This window comes from Symphodus melops, assembly GCF_947650265.1.
Source record: "Symphodus melops genome assembly, chromosome: 20".
Lineage (NCBI taxonomy): Eukaryota > Metazoa > Chordata > Actinopteri > Labriformes > Labridae > Symphodus > Symphodus melops.
In genome coordinates, this window is record NC_136710.1 from 19,169,531 (window position 1) to 19,191,856 (window position 22,326).

The 22,326-nt window shown below is 44.3% G+C and overlaps 1 protein-coding gene across 7 annotated transcripts in view; it reads left to right on the plus strand.

Moving 5' to 3' along the window:
- The window catches only part of sorcs2 (sortilin-related VPS10 domain containing receptor 2), a 277,922-nt gene that overhangs the window by 238,900 nt on the left and 16,696 nt on the right, over positions 1–22,326 (plus strand). For all 7 annotated transcript variants that reach the window (XM_079370958.1, XM_079370959.1, XM_079370960.1 and 4 more), the window contains exons 9-15: positions 3,670–3,849; positions 5,466–5,612; positions 8,606–8,708; positions 10,732–10,808; positions 10,991–11,082; positions 16,313–16,420; positions 22,116–22,236. In XM_079370958.1, the coding sequence (XP_079227084.1) occupies positions 3,670–3,849; positions 5,466–5,612; positions 8,606–8,708; positions 10,732–10,808; positions 10,991–11,082; positions 16,313–16,420; positions 22,116–22,236 (828 nt within the window). The remainder of the gene's footprint in view (positions 1–3,669; positions 3,850–5,465; positions 5,613–8,605; positions 8,709–10,731; positions 10,809–10,990; positions 11,083–16,312; positions 16,421–22,115; positions 22,237–22,326) is intronic.

The window sequence follows — 22,326 nt, forward strand, 5'->3', positions numbered from 1 at the left end:
CACCTTTAGAGGATGTGCATGTCACGTCACTGCAGAGAGAGAAAGCTTCCCTTCATGTGGAAGTGAACCTTCGCCCTCTCATTGTTTCTCTCTCGTCTTTACCTTTCTTGTGTTATTCACGCCACGACGAGTTCGGCGAAGGGGAAGTTTTTTTTTTTTGTTGCCGAGAGGAGGTTTGTTTTTTGGTTGGTGTGAGGACTCAGGACCTGTGATGTCTTACCCCCTTTGTCTTTTGGATGCCGGTGGCCCCGCTGGTCCTGACAGAGATGGATGCAGAGTGTTTGTTTCAGAGGGCGCTCAGCGATGCAGCAACAGCAGGAGAAATCCTGCGTTTTCATGTCTGGATTTTGTCCGGAAGGAAAAGGACAGTCAACCTGAGAAAGACAAAGGTGGCCTTTTGAAAACACAATAAGCAGAGGAAGATATGTCCAATGACATTTTGTCTTCTTCTTATACATTTAGCTTCTTTAGCCCTGGTAACATTTCAAAGCCTCCGAGTGCAGATATTGACCAGACAAAAAAGGTACGCAGCTACATGCATCTCTGTTTCACACTCTGCAGAGTGATGATGATTGTTGTCATCCACATAGCGCCCTCTGCTGGAGAAACAGAACTGCTAGTGTTCTACAGTGATAAGAAATGCTTTTTGCACTGGTGAATAAATCTCTCCGGATCAAGGTGATCAAGTCCATTGCATCTTTAATCAAACCGGCTTCAAAGTCAGATTTACAGATCTATGTTAGTGAAGGGCACTGAAGAAAGCCGAAACACGTCGCTCCGTATGAAGGTCATAAAGTGACAGTGTTGCTGAGTTCCAAACAAACAACGAGCAGCCACACACACACACACAATAAAATACAATTAAATAGAAAAACGTTAGTCCTGCCTCCAGGTCACTTCACATCCTCTTCAGAGCGTCTGATGAGAGCAGCTCGTCCAGTCTCAGCTGTTTTTGTGACTCGTTCTGCGGGAGGAAGCAGCAAACTTAAAGCTCCTGGGATCGAGGGGTAGAAGTTCCTCTCTTCAGACCTGAGGTAGACTTGGAGGAGCTGGATCTCTTCAAACCTTTCACTCTTCATGCACCGTTGGTAGTTGGTGAAGTCGTGACAGAAAACCCGACTCTGCTTCTTCACATGTTTGTGGGCAAGAGATGCGATGTGGGAATCCAGAGCGGTTCTTGCAGGGTTGTTGTTGAGCATGTTTGGCTGCTCACATCAGTTTGTTCGCCATTTGAAGAAAGTCTCCGACTCTGTTTGAAGTTTGCTCTGTTTCAGTTTTTTTTTAAATCCATTACCCCGGCCCTTTCTTACCATCCGAACACTGTAACACCAGTTTCTGCTTGTTGAACATATTTGTTGAAAGTTTAAAAAGTTCCTCAAATTCAATATTGATCTCAGTCCTTCAGAACATTGGTGCAGTTTTCAGACTTTGGTTTCTGAAGACTTTGAAATTTTCTTTAGTCTGATGATCCGCCTCAGTCTAGCACACACACACAAACACACACACACACACACACACACACACACAGTGTTGCACAGCTATTGAACAGAACACGCTGTAGCTCACAAAAGCAAAAACTCTTTGAACCATTTCAACCGAATCCATCCCGTCGGGTTTGTGTTCTCAGACGTCAGATCACTGAGTGCACAGGAAAGCGTCTTTCAGCTGCATTCATCATAATCCTGTTCACTGCTGCATTCACAGACTTCAAACTGAAGAGCAGAACATTGAAACCTTCTGCTCAGCCACAGTGTCATCTGATCATGTGAGGTGCAAACTGCAGGAAAAGGGGCGGTAGTGTTAAGGAATGGCATGGTGAAATATACATCAGATATGTGAAGGTTGAACAAACTATAAGGCTGCTAAGTGAGCTAAGGTCCAGGTTAAAGCGGGGCAGGAAAACTAGCGCTAGCTTAAAGGCACAGACATGCCAAGCTGAGAAGAAGCTGATGGGACATGTGGCGACGCCTCACGTCACCTTGGTGTTGGTCCAAAAAGTTTCACTAGAAAACACCAGAAAGACTACAGCCAAACCACCACCTACGTTCTGCACGCCAGCAGGTAGCGCTCGTCGGTTGTTTTGATACAAGAAGTTGTATAATAATCGAGAGTAATGTATGATGAAATGTTGAAAATGGCGGCTGATGTCGTCAGCCCTTGGGTCTTTTAGGAAAAAGAAAAGAAGAGGTGGAGGTACAAACTGTGAAGGAGAAACCACGCTAAACGGGTGAAAGGATACTACAGCGGTACGCTCATGGTGCTTTCCTGTGTGTGTGTGTGTGTGTGTGTGTGTGTGTGTGTGTGTGTGTGTGTGTGTGTGTGTGTGTGTGTGTGTGTGTGTGTGTGTGTGTGTGTGTGTGTGTGTGTGTGTGTGTGTGTGTGTGTGTGTGTGTGTGTGTGTGTGTGTGTGTGTGTGTGTGTGTGTAAAAACACTGTAAAAACAAGGGCCGATAACCAACGATCTCCTCGGTGTGTCAGGGCCATAAAGATTGTGTTCACAGTTAAAAATAAATAAAAAGTCAGCCTCTAGTGGACATTGAAGGTACTTGCACTTTTTTTTCTCACAACACAGTGACAGTGAGGAAACCCCACAAAGACGGTCTAATCTTACAGCACTCAGTCTACTGAATCAAGCGCCACATGCATGATCGCAGTGAAGACCAAAGTTTATCAATGAGAGTCGAGAGAGAAAAATGAAGAGGACAGCTCCGCTGAGGAGTAAGCATGGGGACACTGGCAGACATGATGGTGATGGTTGGAGTGGTCATCGGGCTCCTGATCCACCAGTCTCACCAGTTAACACTCTCGGTGGTATCAGAGTGAATCAAATGGCCATGTGCACAGCTCTCTTCCCTTTTTGTACTTGTGGCTTAATTGCCCTCTTGGCAATGGATGCAGAGCGTGTTGGCTGACTCAGAAACATTTATGAATATGAAAATCAGCGCACAGTTTTCAATAATGTTATGACTCTTAGCCGCGATCATAAATCTAAGCGTAATTGAGCTCTGGTGTTTTTTTTCTCAGCGAGATGGCAGGGCGTCAGTGATTAGAGACACACCTTGGCGAGCACTTTCCCCCTGCACTCTGATGGCTTTATCTTCAAATGTTATGTTAATGTAATCACTAACACTGAGAAAGTGCTGAGTCGCTCTCTGCGCCGTCGTTACAGTCTTTCAGGAGTGATGAAGTCATTTGCATTGGAGGCTTACAAGGTTTGACAAGAACAGCTAACAAGTTTCCTAAGCTGTCAAAGCCACTTCTTGCATTGATAAAGTGTTCCCTTATCTCCTGCAGTATGTGGCTGGGACTCTGTGTTTCTGCTTTTATCCGATTATGCAGTCAGACCTCCCAACAAGTCCAACTTTTCTGTGAATCTGCAGAACCTGCATCCTTTGACAAGCCTTTATTTACCTCGATCATTTGCGCCAACTTTTCCAGTCGCTCAGGGGGGAATTTATTTGATGCCGCTTGTGTGAAACACATTCAAAAGATTTTAGTTTCTTTCGAGGGTTAATCCTCCAGAAGCTGAATTCCCTTCTCAATAATCTCTTGTATTAACGATATGATACTATCTCCTCCAGTTTAATAAAAAAGAATCACTGATTTGTAAATGACTGACTCTCCCCTTGTTGTCGTCCTCTTCTCTGTCCTCCTTCCAACTCTCCCCAGGATGTTCAGATAGTGAGCACAGACGAGAAACAGGTCTTCCTCGCCCTCCAGGAGTGGTACCAGTCGGACACTTACAACCTGTACCAGTCGGACCCTCAGGGAGTCTACTACTCCATCGTGCTGGAAAATGTCCGAAGCACCAAGCAGCCCGAGGAAAACACCCTCATCGACATACTTGAGGTGAGACTTCGACGGAGGAAGGAAGCAGGAGGGATGTTGTACATTTGGTGTTTAGAAATTGGACGAAAACTCAAGATTCAGTTAAGGACAAAATGTACACTCTGCATTTAAACACTATAGACCAGAAGAGAATGAAAGAACATAACTGTATGAATACACACGAGGAGTGAGGAACACAAGGGAAGGAATAGACGAGATAAAACATTACATGAGGAAGAGCGACTGGAAATGAGTTTTTACAGTGTAAAAATAAACAGAACAAGTGGAGAGCTTGTTACGGTTTTTAAGCCCCAGTTGGACCGTCACAGTGACAGTGACATTAACAGTTCATTATACAGCAGACTCCATTATTGTTTTGCCCAAAAACATGCAGATAACTGAAACTGATAACATCCTGCCAGCCCTGCCTCCCATATCACTGTGTATGCTATCGCAGTAAAGAGATTGTTCATCTTGTTGTCATCTGTGAGTGTTTTGGCAAGGTTTCTAGATAAATGGAAGCAGACACCATGAAACAAGTAGAGAGAGAGAGGAAAGATTGGAGGAAAAGGAAGAGGTGTTGGACCATGGAGGCAGAGGCCGTCACTGCAGAACTCATTTCCTCCTCCTCCTCCTCCTCCTCCTCCTCCTCCTCCTCTTTCATCCCTCGCTCCGGGCTGCACTCTCATCACACTCTGAAGATAGAGATGGAGAGGGGTACAACATGCAGGGATGGATAAAGTCTTCAGGCAGAAAAAATGTTGTCAAAAAGGAGACATGGTGAAGCACTGAGCAGAAGAAGTGCAGACAGAAAGGGGGCAAGCCAGACGTCCAGAGAGAATACAAGCAGGGTCGTGTTCTTTGATTTCAACAATTGCCTTGTTTCCCTCCATAAACATCGGCGCTAAATTATAGATAGCACAGGGAGCTGGGGGAGTGTATGCCATGTCTGACCTCGCTCTGTTTTAATGTCTTCTGTGTGCACCGTCTCCAACGTCGTCTTCTCCGGTTTAATGTAGCAGCATCACAGCCGCTGCAGGAAACATGCAGTGTGTATTGATTTCAGTAAATTAAACTTTCAAAGGTTTGTAGTTTCTGTGTCAGTGGTTTAAAGGAACATAGCAAGACTGACAGTTAAGTGAATGGCCTTTTATGTTCTGGAGCATATTCTGAACGTAGCTGTCAAGTGGAAAATTACAATGTCAAGGTGTTGTGACTGGATCTAAGGGAGAGGAGGGAATTTAAAGGTAGCATATTCTCCTCCTTTTCAACCAGTGTAAATAAGTGTCAGAGCTCCTCTTCAACATGTGTGTGAAGTGTGTTGTTGTAAATCCACTCTGATCCTGTATTTGATCATGTCTATAAACCCCTCTATTTCAGCCCTGCTCAGAACAGGCTGTTTCTGTGTCTGTAGCTTTAAATATGTAAATGAGCTGTGTCTGACCACGCCCCCTCTCTGGAAGGGCTCGGGTGTACTCGCTGCTTTCTGGCTCCATGTCCTATTGTTTACGGTGAGAAGGCAGACTCAGAGGGCAGAACAAACCCCTAGCTGTGGGAGTGTCACCCACCTGGGGGAGGGGCTACTGCCCTTTGTGATGTCATGAAGGGAAAATCTCCCAATGTACTTTGTCTCCCAGGTTCGTGGAATCAAAGGAGTCTTCTTGGCCAATCAAAAGATCGACGGCAAAGTGACGACTGTCATCACCTACAACAAAGGCAGAGACTGGGAATTCTTAGCCCCGCCCACCACGGACATGAACGGGAAGCCGGTCAGCTGCAAAGCGGTAAGCCCTCACTATCGGCAGAAATGTGTGTCAGCAGAAACTGAATCTGAGTTTTGTACGTTTGTTTTTGCTCGCGATTCAGTTCTACAAATTCAATTTGTAGCCGTTCAGGAAGAGCAATCGAGTGCAGATTCACAGCCCTCCTTTTCGATCAATCATCCCCTTTGTTTGGATCATGTAACTACATGGCTCCATACACACTCATGCAGGTACAAAATGCGACGTTTCTTCCTTTTCGTCACGGAGAATCAGTTCAGCTTAGACTGAATGATTTTCTATCTGTTGAACATTATAACTCTAACTATGTTGTGTTTCATTCAGTAAGGAGTTGTAACATTAGGCTAAATTAGCTTGTGAAGTTGTAAAGAGTTATTGGTATGGTTAACATTAGCTAGTATAACGTAATTTAGCATCTGATTATTGTAAGTATGGCACAGTAAAGTTTGTTTGACATTTAGCAGATAGATAGATCGATAGATCGATAGATAGATCGATAGATCGATAGATCGATAGATAGATAGATCGATAGATAGATAGATAGATAGATAGATAGATGGAAATTAAAGATAGGGTAACAGTTGGGTAGTAAACTGGTCTCAGTTGGGACATAAACATGATTAATAAGAGATGTGGCTGATCACACTGACATGTGGGATGTCAGTCAAGATTCATTCAACTCTGCCTTTTTGCCTGTTTCTCGATTAGATTAAAGTAAGTTGAAGAAAGCATTCCCAATATGACGATCACAGCTGTTTGGGCTTCATCCAACATCTCCAGAAACCCATGGGTGCACCACTGAGGCTAGGTCCATGTATCACTCACAAAATGTCAATAAAGCCGAGGGAGGAGGTCTTACAATTTGGAGTAAAGGTCTACTCTCCAAACGGATGTGAAACGGGGTCAAAACATGAGGGAAGTCAAATACAAACTGTTCAAAACTTTTTTTTATTGATGAACTATTGCAGTCATTTAAAGTGAAATATTAAAGCTGCAAACACAATATGTTCAAACTTTGTATCTGCAGACGCAATCTTTTACCAGCAACAATCAGTCAAATTTAGGGAACCTGTCCACCGGGTCGTTCAGAAAGCGAACACAAAGTTAAAGGATGAGGGATGAGTGTTGTACTTTGAGGAATGTGCGCGAGTCGCCCGCTTAGCTCTTCCATTCGTCTTGTCAAAAGTTGCCGCTGCGGGTCGAGACGGCGAAAGAAGAGAAATGAGTGAGCCTCAGTCTGATATCCATACATCACCCGACGCAGGGAAAAAACTGCAGGCAGAGAGAGAGAGAGTCTGATCCTTCATTTAAACCATCACTCCTGACAGCTGACGGGTTTGAAGGGAGACACGGCCATCAGCTCGAGACTTGTTTACCGTCGCACATACAGTACACACACACACGTCTGTTTCCTTTCTGACATTAACCTCCTCACTCGTACTTCAAAAAAACGACCTGAGAGAGAAAATCATCTCGACTGGACTCACCTCTATCACTCAGAGAGAGAGAGAGAGAGAGAGCGAAGGACACAGAGCTGCAGGTCACACAGGTAGAAGACGGCAGATGCTACACCGGAGAGCCGATGAATGACCTCTTGAATGCACAGAAGCATTTTATCGTATTGAGGAAGTGCAATAAAGCAGCAGGTAGCTTTCCTTTAAAAAGATCAACATGGCTCCATTCAGAGATCAGGATCCGTTCAATCCATTATTTCAGTGAGTTGTTCTATTTGTGTTTTAAATGCTGCAGTGTGTTCTGTTCTGACACAAAATACAGCAGAGTAACTAATCCAGGCAGTTTGAATGGACTCGTGTGCTCAGTGCAAAGACTGTAAATATCAACTGATGAAGCCTGAGTGATGAACTATCTGTCCCTGCAGGGGGCGCTGGAGTCCCATGGGTGGCGTCCCATGTTGGAAATGCTGTTTCACCCTAACTTTCAGACAATGTAAAGACAGGCTGGGAGCTGGAGATGAGGCCTGTAATTCATGTCAGCTACACGCCTTATATCTAACATGAAGTCAAAACGGAGGAGTTTTTACTTCCTGTTTAGTGCCGATCAATTCAAGAGCTGATTAGACCTTTTGTTTTTTAGCCAGGCTGTAATCAAGTTTATGTCTGCTTTTTTCAATGGGTGTGTTTGTGGCTTCTGGTGCTTCTGCAGCCAGCCTCTAGTGGACACTCTGGGAACTGCAGGATTTTACACTTCAGCATCGGCTTCATTTGTTCAACACCTGAGGTTGCTGCTCGGTTCAGAGATGTAAAATGAGTCGTGTGGCTTTGATCAGAGTGACGTAAAAAGCTGTTTATTGTATTCTATTAAAAAGCTCTTTGTCTTCATTCAATTGATCTCGCTCTGTCGGGATCATTTCTATCATGTTATCAAACACTTTAAATCAAACCTGGAGTTATCAGTGGCAGAAAATGACAACTTTAAGTGGACATACTTTGATTCTAAAGGATGATATAGCTGCTCTAATATCTGCTTTAACAGCACTCAGCTGCTGTTCACGCTGTTGTACCTATTAATTATGTAGACCAGACAAAATGTTAAACCAGGGTCCAGCTTTACAATGAGAGTCATTCAAAAGGTTTTTCCTGACACAAAGTGAAGTGTTATGCTTCGCAGAATGGATTTTCTTCGGCCAATCCGATGAAAGCTTAAAGAAACAAGATCAAGATCTCCTTCTCCTTTCTTTCGTTCCAGTTTTATTCTTCCATTTGAAATGAAGTAGCTGCCGTTGGAGACACTTCCTCCTGTTACATTTGATTAACGGCACTGAATCCCATTACTGAGCTGTATTTGCAGCAGGATTATCAGGTTTCTGTGCGGTAAGACTCATTAAACATGACAGAGTGGGGGCGCCTTAAGTTCAGCCACCATCCCTGTGAAGTGATACTCTTAACTTAAACTTTCTTTAAACGTCTTCTCAGACGGTGGGAGAAAGACACTCTCGTCCTCACACTCATTTCTCCCTTCTTGTTCACGCTCTGCAGCCCGACTGTCACCTCCACCTCCACCTGCGCTGGGCCGACAACCCCTATGTGTCGGGGACTGTCCACACCAAAGACTCTGCTCCGGGTCTCATCATGGGTGCTGGTGAGTCACTGTGACCTTCTCTCCCCCTGACATTTATGAAGCAGACGCTGTGTGCATGGGCTGCTTGCACAAACAAAGGCTACACTTTTAGACTTCCATGCACCTAACGTCAACACTTCCAATTAAAAGCAGGGTTGCTCATTTCCTCCAGATACACTTTTTAAGATTTGAGAATGTGGTTTGAATTTTGAGTCTTCTCTACAATAACTCTCCTTTATATGCAAACTGTTCGTATGAGTGAGCTAAAAAGTGCCACTCCTCCAGAGACAATCCTCCGTGCACCCCCAGACGAGCTCTGACACGAGCGTTCGCTGCGTCTGTGTGCTGCTGGAGTGTAAAAACCAAGAGCTCTTCATGCCTGAGCACTCCGACACACAGAGGAATCCACTGAACCGACAGTGATTTTACTTATTGAATACTTCACCATGTTTGTTTGTGAGCAGGCAGATATCGAGGTCGTGCTTTTTCCTGCCTGTTTCTGCTCAGAGAAAATAAAGAAAACTGAGGGATGTCAGGAGACATCATGGCAAGAATAAAAAAACACACTCAAAATAAAATGTCTTCTTAAAGGTAAAATAAACCAAACAGATGCCTCTTCTTCTTCTTCAACGAGTCGACAACCTTCAGAGGTCTGAGATGACATCATGGTTATTTTGGTTCAGGCATTATAAATGTGTCACTAAAAGCCTGTGATACAAAAGGGGAGGCGGAGACTTTTGTGTCTTTATACAGGGATGCTGCCTTCATGGGCTCCTCGGTAATATCACGTGTTTACGAGCTGTGAGCACATGAACGCCCCTGCACAGTCGTGACTACCAGGGTGACATTTTTATCTTGCCGAGTTTCAGAGCATCAAAAATGGCAGAAAGATTGGAAACTGTACGGCCTCTGTTTCTAATAAGCTCAAACTAGGATCAATGTTGGAGATGCTTTTGAAACATGGAGAGAGGTTAGAACGCAGAAAGCTTTACAGACCCATGCAGAGCTGGCTAAACACTGAAGCTACAGTGTCCACCACATGCAGAGCTGGCTAAACAGTGAAGCTACAGTGTCCACCACATGCAGAGCTGGCTAAACACTGAAGCTACAGTGTCCACCACATGCAGAGCTGGCTAAACACTGAAGCTACAGTGTCCACCACATGCAGAGCTGCCTAAACACTGAAGCTACAGTGTCCACCACATGCAGAGCTGGCTAAACACTGAAGCTACAGTGTCCACCACATGCAGAGCTGACTAAACACTGAAGCTACAGTGTCCACCACATGCTGACCTGTGTGAGAGGAGGGGCGGAGACAGCTGATGGGTTGAATAATATAAATGTCCCTAAAGCTGAATCTATCAACAGACTGGATAATATTAACGCAGCATATCACGGCCGTGGTTCTGATCTAACAGACAACACTGAGACTCTGTGCAGGCTGGAAGATAGACTCTTTAATGTTCAGTGTGGAGGCATTATATACAGCACAACAGGTGTCATAAATTCCTTCCCACTTTGGATATTTCTATACATGGTCTGGAGAATCACATCACCTTTACCCTTTCAATGTCAAACCTCTATTTGAAGAACAATTCCTCATTCCACTGTCAACTGAGGCCATACATTTATACTTTTAGAATACCTCTAATGACATTCTTTTCTTCAAATATGGTCATAGCTTCTCCGAATAGATCATAGTCTGCTAACAGCAAAGTCACCTCTACCAAACTGAACATATTCACAGAAATTCGTACTATCAACAGCTCTCTGTGACGATCAGTTTAGACTGCAGTACCCAATTTAAACACTAGGTGTCAGAGGGACATACTGCTCCTTTAAACGAAAGTAAAGTGATAAAGCATCAAAGGAGCCAAATCTTGAACCAGCTGAACTTCTCTTTGTTCACGTCTCTACTCTCCAGTCTCCTCACATCTGTGCTCTCTGAGCTCCTACTTCTCTGTGAATCTGTTCTGTTTGTTATTGTTTGTTCACACAAGCCTCCCTGCCTGATGAAACTTTCAACTCCTCACCTGTCCTTCAGGTAACCTCGGCTCCAAGCTGGTCGAGTACAAAGAAGAGATGTACGTCACCTCGGACTGCGGGAAGACGTGGAAACAGGTGCATCATATCGTCCATGTCTCTAGTTTTCATTCAACTCCTGAAACCCTCATTAAAGTTAAATCCATCCAGTTTTCTTATTTCAGCTTGTTTAATTTTACGTAGCATTCCAGGAAAACATTTAAAGAAAAAAGGTCTGATTTCTGTACTTTTCTTTAAACGTTTTGCTTCCTTCTTTGAAGGTATTCGAGGAGGAGCACCACATCCTGTACCTGGACCATGGTGGGGTCATTGTGGCGATAAAGGACACCTCCATCCCCCTGAAGATACTCAAGTAAGATTTCTGTAAAGTCACTCTGTCAGTAGAAACGTGAGGCTTCATTGTGTTATCAGAAGAGATGGGCTGCAGGTTATTTTCCATGTAGCAGTGAGAGATAACAAGAGGAGAACTTTTTCTTTCCTACCTTCACAGCATATAAACTGCACTCACAAGTCTGTTTCATATCCAGGAGTCCAAATTCAATTCTTCTGAACACAAAGAAAAAGGCTAAACTCTTAATCTAAGGATCAGCTGTTCAAGCTTTTGATTCGTCTGCTTTTAGACGCTCTTCTTGTTTAGGCACATCTATGTGCACAAGTTCAAAGTCTGCGGAAACGCGGCTTCTCCATCCCTCATGTAACGCTCGGTCCTTGCCCCCCCCCCCCCCCCCCCCCCCCTTTTGAAAATGTGTGGAGTGACATCACAGGACAATGATGTCACTGATCCGAGCCCATTGGCTCATTGCAGCAAGCACAAGCTCCCCTCAGACTGACTGCAGCACTCCCATTATGGTATAAGGGAGGGGACCATGTCCGAGAACAAAGCCGAACAACGAACCAATTACAAGAGAGCAGATCAGGGAACCAATCAGATCAGACTTGGCACACGTGTGGACCCTTTTTTCTCTCTCTCTCTCTTTGTGCGGGATTCAGAGCGTTAGGAATACAGGCAGATGGGAGAGCCAGCAGAATGTGTAAACATACTTTTTTCAAACATTAGCGATCGTGAACGTACTTTAGTCGACACATAAAATAGATGTATGAACCCCAAAAATGGTTTACTATGGAGCCTTTAAAGGTCACATATTCTCCTCATCATCCAGTGTAAATAACTCTCAGAGCACGAAACGATGTAAAAAAAAGGTACAATTCAGACGCTTTTTCCGTTGTGTAATATGAAACATTTATATTTAGTTGATAAGTCAGAGGTCTTCATATTTTCATGTTTATTTTTGCTAAAATGACCCAATAAAAGCCAAATTATTTGTGCATGAAGTTAACGCTGCACATCAGCTGAGCTGTATAATTTCACAGCAGCGTAAAGGATCATCTAGTTCTTCAGCACCGTCCCCTTAAAAATCCTGACAGATCAACTCCCCCTCTCTCTTCTCACAGCTCACGTCGACTATTTCAAGCTCAGCACGATGTTATCTCGGCGACCTTAATAAATAAGGGTGAAACCGCTGATAAGGGAGCGAGTCAGAAAAACATTTATCACACACTCAAATCAGATGACCTTTCAGACGGGCGCTCATTCGTCACCAGATGAGAGACCGCAGAGTGTCGTCCTTCATTTTTTTTTTCACTCCCTCCTGCCTCGGACGAATCAATAACCCAAAAAGGTTCCCAAAGCAGCGTGGTGGGAAACTCCCCCGTGAAAGTACGGGCTCAGATCTGAACACTTCATTTAACAAAACGGCCGTAATGTTTTCACCTCATCGGGTGCTGAGATTCCTGGCTTCCAAAACTCTCTTCTGGAACCGGAAACTTTCCTCTTATTGGAGTTGCATGACCCATAATAACTCTCTCTTTCTCTAAACTGTGCCGTCATCACGAACAGATTTGAGCTGTGAAGACTTTAAAGCGTAGTTCTCAAGCCAAGGAGCTTATGATAGGAAAGCCATGTTAGTCCAACACTGTGCACACTGATGGATGACTTCTTCAGTGCTCGTCTCTGCCTTCTGCTCTAATCGTCTTTATTATTAATCCGCAGCGTCGTCGTTGTTGTGCTGGCTGTCCGTTCTTTGTCGAAGGTTATTTTAACATTTGGATTCAAACTGGTGACCAACAGATCATTTAAAGACCATTTAGTAGCCATTAGAAGAGTTAATCCTTTTTCGAAGTCAATCCCAATTCTTTCACGGTCCCAGAATTAACAAAACAATTAACAAAAACTGAGTCCAAAACGTATTTATCACTTGTCTGTCAACAAACCCCCCAATAATAATAATAATAATAATAAAAAAAAAAATTTTTAAAGGTTTATTTTTGGCCTTTTTAGCCTTTATCGTAGAGGACAGTGGATGGATCGGAGAGTGGGGAGGGGCGTGCAGAATGGTTGCCACCCCCAATTATTACAAGTTTTAACAAACTAACAAACCTGTTCACACTTCAAACTTCAAACCCATCCGCAGAGAGTTTTTAAGGTGTTGCTTTTATGGACTCTTAATGTGCAGACGTACAATGCAGATGTTGTGCTTTTACATCAGTACTGTAAACTGTTGTGGATTTAGACTAACACCATTTAATGGGGGCGCCGGTGTAGGCACCAGAGCTGCTTAAGGATATCATGTCTGCCAGTGACGTTACACAATATGACAGACTGTGTGGTGATGTAGCACGTGGTGATTGGCTGTTTGTTGGAGAGGTTGGAGATGTAGTTGTTCACGTGTTTTCGGACGTAGAATCTGAAAGAACGCTTTGAATCTATGGAGATTTATTTTATTTATTTATTTATTTTACCAGAGCAGTCAAAACTGAAATGACAGTCACAACAGGAAGTGAGAGCCCACGGTGAAGATGTTTAACGTGTCACGCGGCGCTCACTGTCTGCTATCAGAAGGTGGCGTTGTTACAAACACAGAATATTGGCGTTTAAATACAAAATTCAGACATGGACTCTCATCAGCCGTGCAACATTTCAGGTGGTTCGGATGTTTTTGAGTTCTTCCTCTTCAATGAGCAGACTCAGATTTCTCTCTCTGACGTACAGCCAATCACAACTTGCCGCATCATCATACAAACGCAGGCGAAGGACGCGTGCAGGTCTCACCAACCAGTCCCAGCTCCAGCAATCCTCATCGCAGCTGTGGTGAGCTTCAGCCCATGGACGTCTCTGTAAGGAGCTTTTGAATGAGTCTGCATGGCTGAGTTTTATGCACCAGATAGAAATGAGCTAAATCGACAAAAATAAAAGGGAGGGGAAGTAGCAAGAAAATCACAGTAATAGGGAGAAAGAGAACGAGGTCATGGTCTTCCATAGCAAGAGAGGAGTCAAGTCGCTACTCGTCTCAGTTAAGAATCCTTCTTGACCTTAAAAGCTTCTTCACTTCCTCTCAAAATTAAGGTTTCTGACACTCCAGAAAATCTCTCCGCATCCTGCAAACCTCCCTGACTCTGCTGTGTCTTTGACTCTTCCTCATAATTACACCGTGTCCCCATGCGTCCAAACCTTATCTTCGACCTCGTGCGTCGAATCAACGACCCCTTTGAAAAACAGATCAGACTACAAACCATGTCCATGAGCTCACACACACTCGAGACAGTTCCCCAGCTCCTCTCCGTGGAAATCACTCAAAGTCCGAGTCGTGATTCTACGCCGGGTAACTCGCACAATGCATCCATATCAGTTAATTAAGGAAAGCTAGCAGGCTCAGAAATGAGATGCGGCTGCAAGGCGCCGCCTGGACAGGATGGTGTTATGTACAGCTATGATTTGTAATTGTTTTAGGATTCCTCGTGGCGCTGCAGGAGCGGAGTGAAGGCTGATGTGTGGCATGGAGTATAATTATGACTCTGGCCTGCTAATCTATTTGATTACAGGGTTATCGCTCCATCCATTTCTAATAACTCTGCGGGTATTAGCTTCAGGAAATGAGATATACATGCACGTCATTTTGATGGGAGACTGAGGACGTCCGCATGTAGATGGTAGTCCAGCTGATGCTTTATGCAACGACAGGGGGACTCTAAACTTCGATACTCTGTTCACACAAGTGTCATGGCATATCTGCAGCACGTGAGCGTAGTTGAGGCTGGGAGGCTGATCCTGGAGCCACAGGCTTTTCTCGGTCGCTCCCTGACCTCTCTTCAAGAACTCTGCGTAAAGGTCTCTGTCGTCTCATCACAATAACTTATCAACGCCATCAGACAAGCCTGTTCTCATTCCCGATTCAGTCCGTGTCCAACGCAGATGCTCCGGATACCCCTCAGTGTCTGAATGACACGTACCGGACTTTCAGCTGACTTTGTCGTGCGTCTCTTGTAGAGTGCTTTTTTTTGTTTTTTTCTTCATCAAAGAGATTGATAAAGAGAGACGGGAGTTGTGAGGAGAAGAGAGCGGGACAAACAAGCACCCGAGTGGACGAAGCCGGGAGTTGAAGCTGTCAAGACGAGAACTGTTGTCAGTATCTGGGTGATGGGGGAATTTCCGGAGCACACATTTTAAACCAACTGCAGACACGAAAACAGATGACTACTGTCAATTAGTTTAACTGACTGAAGCACCATCATCAGCTACACTGGGAGTTATTGACACTCATGCATATATCTGCTTATAGAGATGAATACAACTGCTGGATTGTAGTTTTATGACAACTGGATATGTAGTTTGCATTTCGGCCTATGCATTTAGTCTGTTTTGCTCTCCACATGCAAAGTTTTATGAGCATGTCATCAAAGCCCCCATCGAGATTAGATGCAAAACTTCAGTAACAGCAAAGCACAGACTACAGGGTGGCTTTACACTGCAGCTACACGACCTTCTGCATCCATATTGAATTCAAGAGTCAGGCCATGACAAAAGAAGAACACCTTGATGCTCTCTGTGTTTGGTGATTCAGGTGAAGACGAAGTTTTATGAAGAATTAGTTTTAAAAAAAGCTGACGTGATCTTCCAACTCTCTTCTGCGGTCGTGCCTTTACTACGCCTGACCAAGTGCTGCAATTATTTTGGAAAACTTTACTTTCGCGTGTAAAGTACAAAACAAAAACAAAAATTTGGAAAACTTAAATAACTGTCAGATTAGTTCCTGTGAGATGCTGCCGTCGGAAAGGAGATTGAAGAAGCTGTTACACAATCCAACAACGATTTTCTTTGAAGAGTGTTGAAGTCTTTATCGCAGCACCGACGTCTTGGTGCCTCCTTTTCTGTTCCCGTGTCGCTGTTTGTTTACCTGCTGATTATCACATTGTCGTCCTTGTTAGCACATCATTATCCCACACAGCCTGCAGCGCAGACAACACACTGCTCCGTTCCACATTGATCCCCCCCCTCCTCCATCACACAGTCACTTTTTCTCTGTTGACTGCAGGAGTCGTCAGCGCAGAGAATAAAGCGGAGCAGGTGGCTCGTTTTGTCCGCCTCTTACAAATAAACACAAGACAACAAACGCTGATATACAGGACAAAAAATGATCCCTTCACAAGTTCTGTTTAGGAGCAAAACTTATCCGTTTCATTTCTGACTTTGTCTTCTTTTGAAACACTCATTTCTTTCCCTAAAACAACGTGCTGTTTCTCCACAGGTTCAGCATCGATGAAGGACGCACGTGGACCGTGCACAACTTCACCAGCACCTCTGTTTTCGTTGACGGACTCCTGAGTGAGCCGGGAGATGAGACCTTGGTTATGACGTGAGTGAAACTCAAACTCACTGATTCATCATCGAGCCTCACGTATGCTTCCTTTAGGTACCAAAAGAGACGTGTGCGGTTTAAACGATAGAGCCATCGCTCCCCATGTACACATGAGGGTTTTTTTTTTAAGTCACCTTGTGCGTGTTGGTTTTCTTAGAGAAGGGAGAGAAGAGACTCAGGATCAAGGAAGTACAATGCAGATACCGAGGGCGTTGTCTCAGCTGGGGGTCGACCTCGCTGACTCGCAGGTCAGCTCCCAAAACCAGAGGATAGACCCCGAATGTGGAAAGTCACAGGATCATAAAATTGTAGTGAGAGTAAGGTGCCTCCTCTAAAATGTTTGTGTGCCATGTCAACGTAAGTGTTAGCAGAGGTGGGGTGATGTTTGTGGGTCAGTCTCTGATAAAGAAAGTGTCCTTGAAGTGTTGCACACAATACAGAGTCTGTGCTGCAAGTTTTAGAGCAAAAAAAGGAGCGGTACATTGGCCTGAGATAATAGTTTTAACAGTACAGTCATTTGGTAAACGGTTATATAGTTGGGATGTACGTTCAGGAATGCATCCACCAGAGGGCGCTGTCCAACAGACGTCTACTTCTCCTTCGCTGCCGTCCAGCTGCCAGTCAATCCGGTCTGATCTCCGCCCGGCTGTTCTGTTGCCGATGTTTGAAGCTTCTTCTCGATGCGCGTCCTCAAAAGGTTCAGCTGTTGCTGGCTTAAGCTTTTGACGACACGGCTTGACACTGCCGCCATTTTATTTTTTTTTTTTTTGCTTCGCTTGGTGTGTGTCAGTGAGTTTCTAAATAGCGTGCAGAAACACATGAACGCAGAATATAGACAGAAGGCGTGTCGGACATGGAACATAACAACACAATAAACAAAGCAAAAGACAGAAAAGTAACAGGGGGCCGACTTGCTTCTGATGGGGTTACAGGCAGACTTGTGTGGGAGTGACCACTCCACTACCAAACAGAGGTCAGCTGATCTGTTGGTTTTGGATAATTTGTCCCCACTACAGCGCAGTATTACTCAGCATTACCCGACACACACACACACACACACACACACACACACACACACACACACACACACACACACACACAGTGAGCACTCATTCATAATGTGTTAAATACATTGATTTAAATCAAGAAAGACCCCTTCTCCCCTCACCCAGTCAACCAGTCTCTGACTCTGCTGGCTTCGGACGACTTGTCCGAGAGAGAGCTCGACCTTCTCTCCCATCACAACACTTCTCTCTTCAAGCAGCTTTTTCTCACGCCTGATTTCCGGCAAAGCCGTCCTCTCACTTCACCTCGGGAGGCTTTGATTGCCGTCGCAGCAGAGGCTGATGTTGGAGGAGGCCGGTGCCTGCCCTCTGCCCTCCACTCCTCTCTGGCTTTTCTCCACTCTGACATTTTGATTTTTACGGTTCTGCTCTGTATTGGTCAACTCTGGCTTTCTGTGTTTGTTTGTCTTTTAGCCAGGCTCCTTGTCTGTCCACAGCTTTGTCTTTATGGTGCAGCAGTCTAGTTCAGGTTTCTTTATCAATACTCAGACGTGGCTTAGACAGTCAGATTTGTACGTGCTGCACGTTTTAAGATATAAATATAGTCAATATAGCCATCAATGATCAGTGATGGCTTTTATCAATACAGAGTGAAATATCAAGACAGCATAAATGATTCAAGCAAAATGGTCTCTGCCAGTTTTAAGTCAATCCAGAGAGCAGCAGAACTGGTCGCTCTTTTCCCCGAGCTCGGTGCTGACACGAGGAACAGACGGGTGGAAAAAACATCACAGGAACTCAAGGCATGGTGGCTCCATGGTTCTCTGGGGTTTGAACATAGATACAAAGGAATTAGACCAAGAAGAGCTTTATAAACAAGACTAAGCCAGTGTATCTACCTGCATACCTTCTAGGATGGCCAATCAGATTTACTGTACAGGTGACAGCGATGGACGCATAGCGATACACAGCGTCCATTGACTGTAAACATTTGGCTAAGAAGATGGCAGAGTGTGCTTTGATTTTTTTCAGGTGCAAACAGAAGGAGCTGGACATAAAACGGTTGTAGATTTATCATTATAATTATCTCCTATATTAACATGAGGTTTTTTTTATCACTCGCTTCATTTCTTGTGGAGCAAAATTCTTAATCCTGTCGATTTTTTTGGTGTGAAACTTGTTCTGAATTTTGAACATTGTGACAAAATGTCGGCAATCAGCAGCCTCCAAAAGTTGATGGAGGCTTCAAGAGGAATGTAGTCTCTCCCTCTGTCCCTTTACAATCGTTCCATCAGTAAGTTAGCCGGAGTGAGACTTGTCACATCATCTCAGACTGCAGCTTTGGCCCAGAGATAAGGCCGGCTTCCAGCTGTAATCCGCTGAGAAGGGCAAAGAGATGGTCAAACACACCCGCAAACACACACAGACACACACACACACACACACACACAGGCAGTCAAGGTTTGAAGACTCAGAGTCACTCATCATTATCTGCCATGTGTCAGACACACACTCTCTGGTTTGTCTCACACACACACACACACACACACAGCGAGTATATGATGCCTTTCCTGCTCCGCACAGATAGGGTCGTCGGCCAAGGAGGAGTGTTGAGGGCTGCTCGCGTCTTACAGATTAGCCAGGGTCTATTTCCTCGCCACTGAGTTTCGATTTTTGACGGCGCAGCCTGCCATCCCATAATGAAGTCTTTGAGCAGTGACTTAGCACCAAGGACAGGTGGGGAGCCGAGATGGTCCAACGCTCATACTAATGACAGCTGGTCAAATATCTGAAACTGGACAGACTCTTAATGAGCTGACGCTGCTCATGCTGCAAAAGCTGCACACCCTGCACATGCTGCAAAAGCTGCACACGCCGCAGACACTGCACATGCTACAAAAGCTGCACACGCCGCAGACACTGCACATGCTACAAAAGCTGCACACGCCGCAGACACTGCACATGCTACAAAAGCTGCACATGCCGCAGACACTGCACATGCTACAAAAGCTGCACATGCCGCAGACACTGCACATGCTACAAAAGCTGCACATGCCGCAGACACTGCACATGCTACAAAAGCTGCACATGCCGCAGACACTGCACATGCTACAAAAGCTGCACACGCCGCAGACACTGCACATGCTACAAAAGCTGCACACAGGTGCGACTGATGAAACGTTTTCACTCTCTTTATTCCCTGCGCTGTAAAACAGACAAGAACAAGTTTTTTTGCAAAGACATTTCTGTCTCTGATCATTCAGCGGAAATGACTTGCAAACACCTTCTAAGCTATGTTTTTTAATGAGAAAAAACGGAAGAGGCACGTTCTGAATGAATGTTGTTTTCTCTTCACTCAGCTGATTGGAGTGATTGTTTGTCCACTAATAGAGCTTTGGAGTGGCTATTCAAACCTAGAAAACAGTGCCAAATTAAGTCTGAGGCTGCAGGGAATTAACACAGATGCACACAAAGCAGAAGAGTTGATTTTGTGTTACAAAGAGTTTAAATGGTCGGTTTGGCCAAATTACAAGAATCATGTTAACAGATGCTTTGATGATATCTTGACATGCACAATAAGGCAAAAAATATGATTTTGAGCAGCTTTCTGCTGCTGGAGCTTATTAGAAACATGCAGAGGCTTTTTAGCTCGGGTACAATCACTTCTATCTGAAGCAGTTCCACCGCCCGCTTCCATCGCTGCAACACCTGTTGACCTGATAACTGCTCTCATATCTGGCAAACCCAGGGGCGTCCAAAACGGCCTTCAAAGCCCCGCCTACCTTCTCTGGTCCAATCAAATCCCAGAAAGTTTTACCTGATGCCTTATGAGTGCCATATTTTACTACCAAGTATCTGTCAGATGTAAAAAACTGCTTTAAATCGTAATTCCTCTCCCATTCGTTGGCATTATGGGAGGATGACCATACATGTCTATTTGACCGGGACTCCCAGTTTTCATCTACTTTCTGTCCCGAGTCTCCACAAATATTTCAAAAGCATTAACATGTCCGGGTTGGAACAGGCCCTGTCCCTGGTTTACGGGTATTTAAATCCCAAAACAATACACCATTGCTTGCAATGATGTGTCTGTATATACTGTATGTTAGTCTCCTGTGTGTGTTGTTACCCAGGCTGTTGCTTAGCTAGCCTAGCTTATCATACTGACAGGACCTGCTGCATCACGGCAGGAAGGCAAGCTGTCAAGATGAAAAGGAAGTCAGCGTTTTCCAAAAACATGTCAAGTTTATTTATATAGCACATTTCATATGACAAGACTTCAAAAAGGACCAACAAACAGTATAAGTGTCGATTTATTGACTTACAGTGGAAATGCCCACAAACAAAAGTTTAATAAAACTAATACACACAAACGGTGAGTTCAGGCTGGATGTAGGTCTGTTATGATCGTCTTCATGGAGGGTAATGCTGATGACAACCAACATAAACGTGTTGCCTCCCTCCTTGTGTGACAGGTCACTGATCTGTGGATCGATACATGTGGCTTTGTGATCAAATTAAAAAGTGTCCACATTTTTGAGGTTTGAAAATATGATCACCCTGAACTATGTACGCCCATACACTTTTATGAAAAAGGGTTTTTTTGATCACCTTTGTAAAAAAAAAAAAAAAAAAAACAGTCAGCCATATAAAACAAATTTAGCAGTATTTTTATTCAAAGTGGACATATGATGAGTCAGCCAATGATTAAAGTAAAGAAGCCTGGGATTCAGTGGGGTAAAAACATTGTGATCCCGTCTCTTTGACTCAAGTATTTCACCGTAGCCATGATGCTTCTGGAGTTAAAAAGGTGTTTTCTTCAGTGAAGAAGGCTTACATTGCTCCAGACTTCTGTGAATCAAAAGTGAAACGATTCCTCCCCTAAGAAAACTATAGTGCTGAAGGGATATCTTTAAATTGTGATTATTTGACATTTGTCTTCTCGGGGCCTCAAAATCTTAACCTAAAAATAATTTGTTTATTTCTTCATTGATCTATTATGAAGAAATAAACAAATTATTACATTATGTTTCTAAACCTCCCTAGGCAAAATATAATGAATCTGCCGAGTGCCAACAGGACCTGCTTGGTGCGTAAATTTGTGCACAAAGTTGTTTCTAGGGTTTCAATTTGGCAGCAGCTGGTGCGAAAAATGTGACTTTTTAAAATTTGAGTAAACTCGCCCAGATACTAAAATGCCTCAAAGGGACTAAATGACATGTACAAGAAACAAAAGTGAGAGCTGAGAGACAAACAGAGTGGAGAGCTGCAGACCAGCCCTCCCTGGTGAACACAGGTAAAAGGAGGTTGAAACATCAATGTTTGTGACTGAACAGCAGAAAACATCCATCAGTTCCCCTTAGCGGTGTCAGCGGAGGACGCCATTAGTCATGCTTGCCCCCCAACACTCCAACGAGATGATGAAAGCAGCCATCGACACAGCAACATGTGTCGGAGTCGCTGACTTGTGTCACATCTGTCTAACAGACACAGAGGGGAAAGACAGCAGAGCTCAGGAAAGGGAATGGTAAACGTTTGAAGTTTTGAGCTGTACAACAGCATCCTCTAGTGGTGAGGAGAGGAAACTGCAGCTCACAGACTTTGCTATTGTTTGACTTACATTTTAACCTCACAGCGGAGTTATAATCCACGTGATTATACTTTGTACCTGTGGTTTCTGTTCACAGTGTGTTCGGCCACATCAGCTACAGGTCAGACTGGGAGCTGGTCAAAGTGGACTTCAGGCAGTCTTTTCCCCGTCAGTGTACGGAGGCTGACTACGACTCCTGGCAGCTCACAGACCTGCAGGTAACACGTAAACACACAGACACTTACCGTACAGTGCAAATATGAACACTTACTTTGATTGTGTGAACGTATCTGTAACCAGAATTCTTT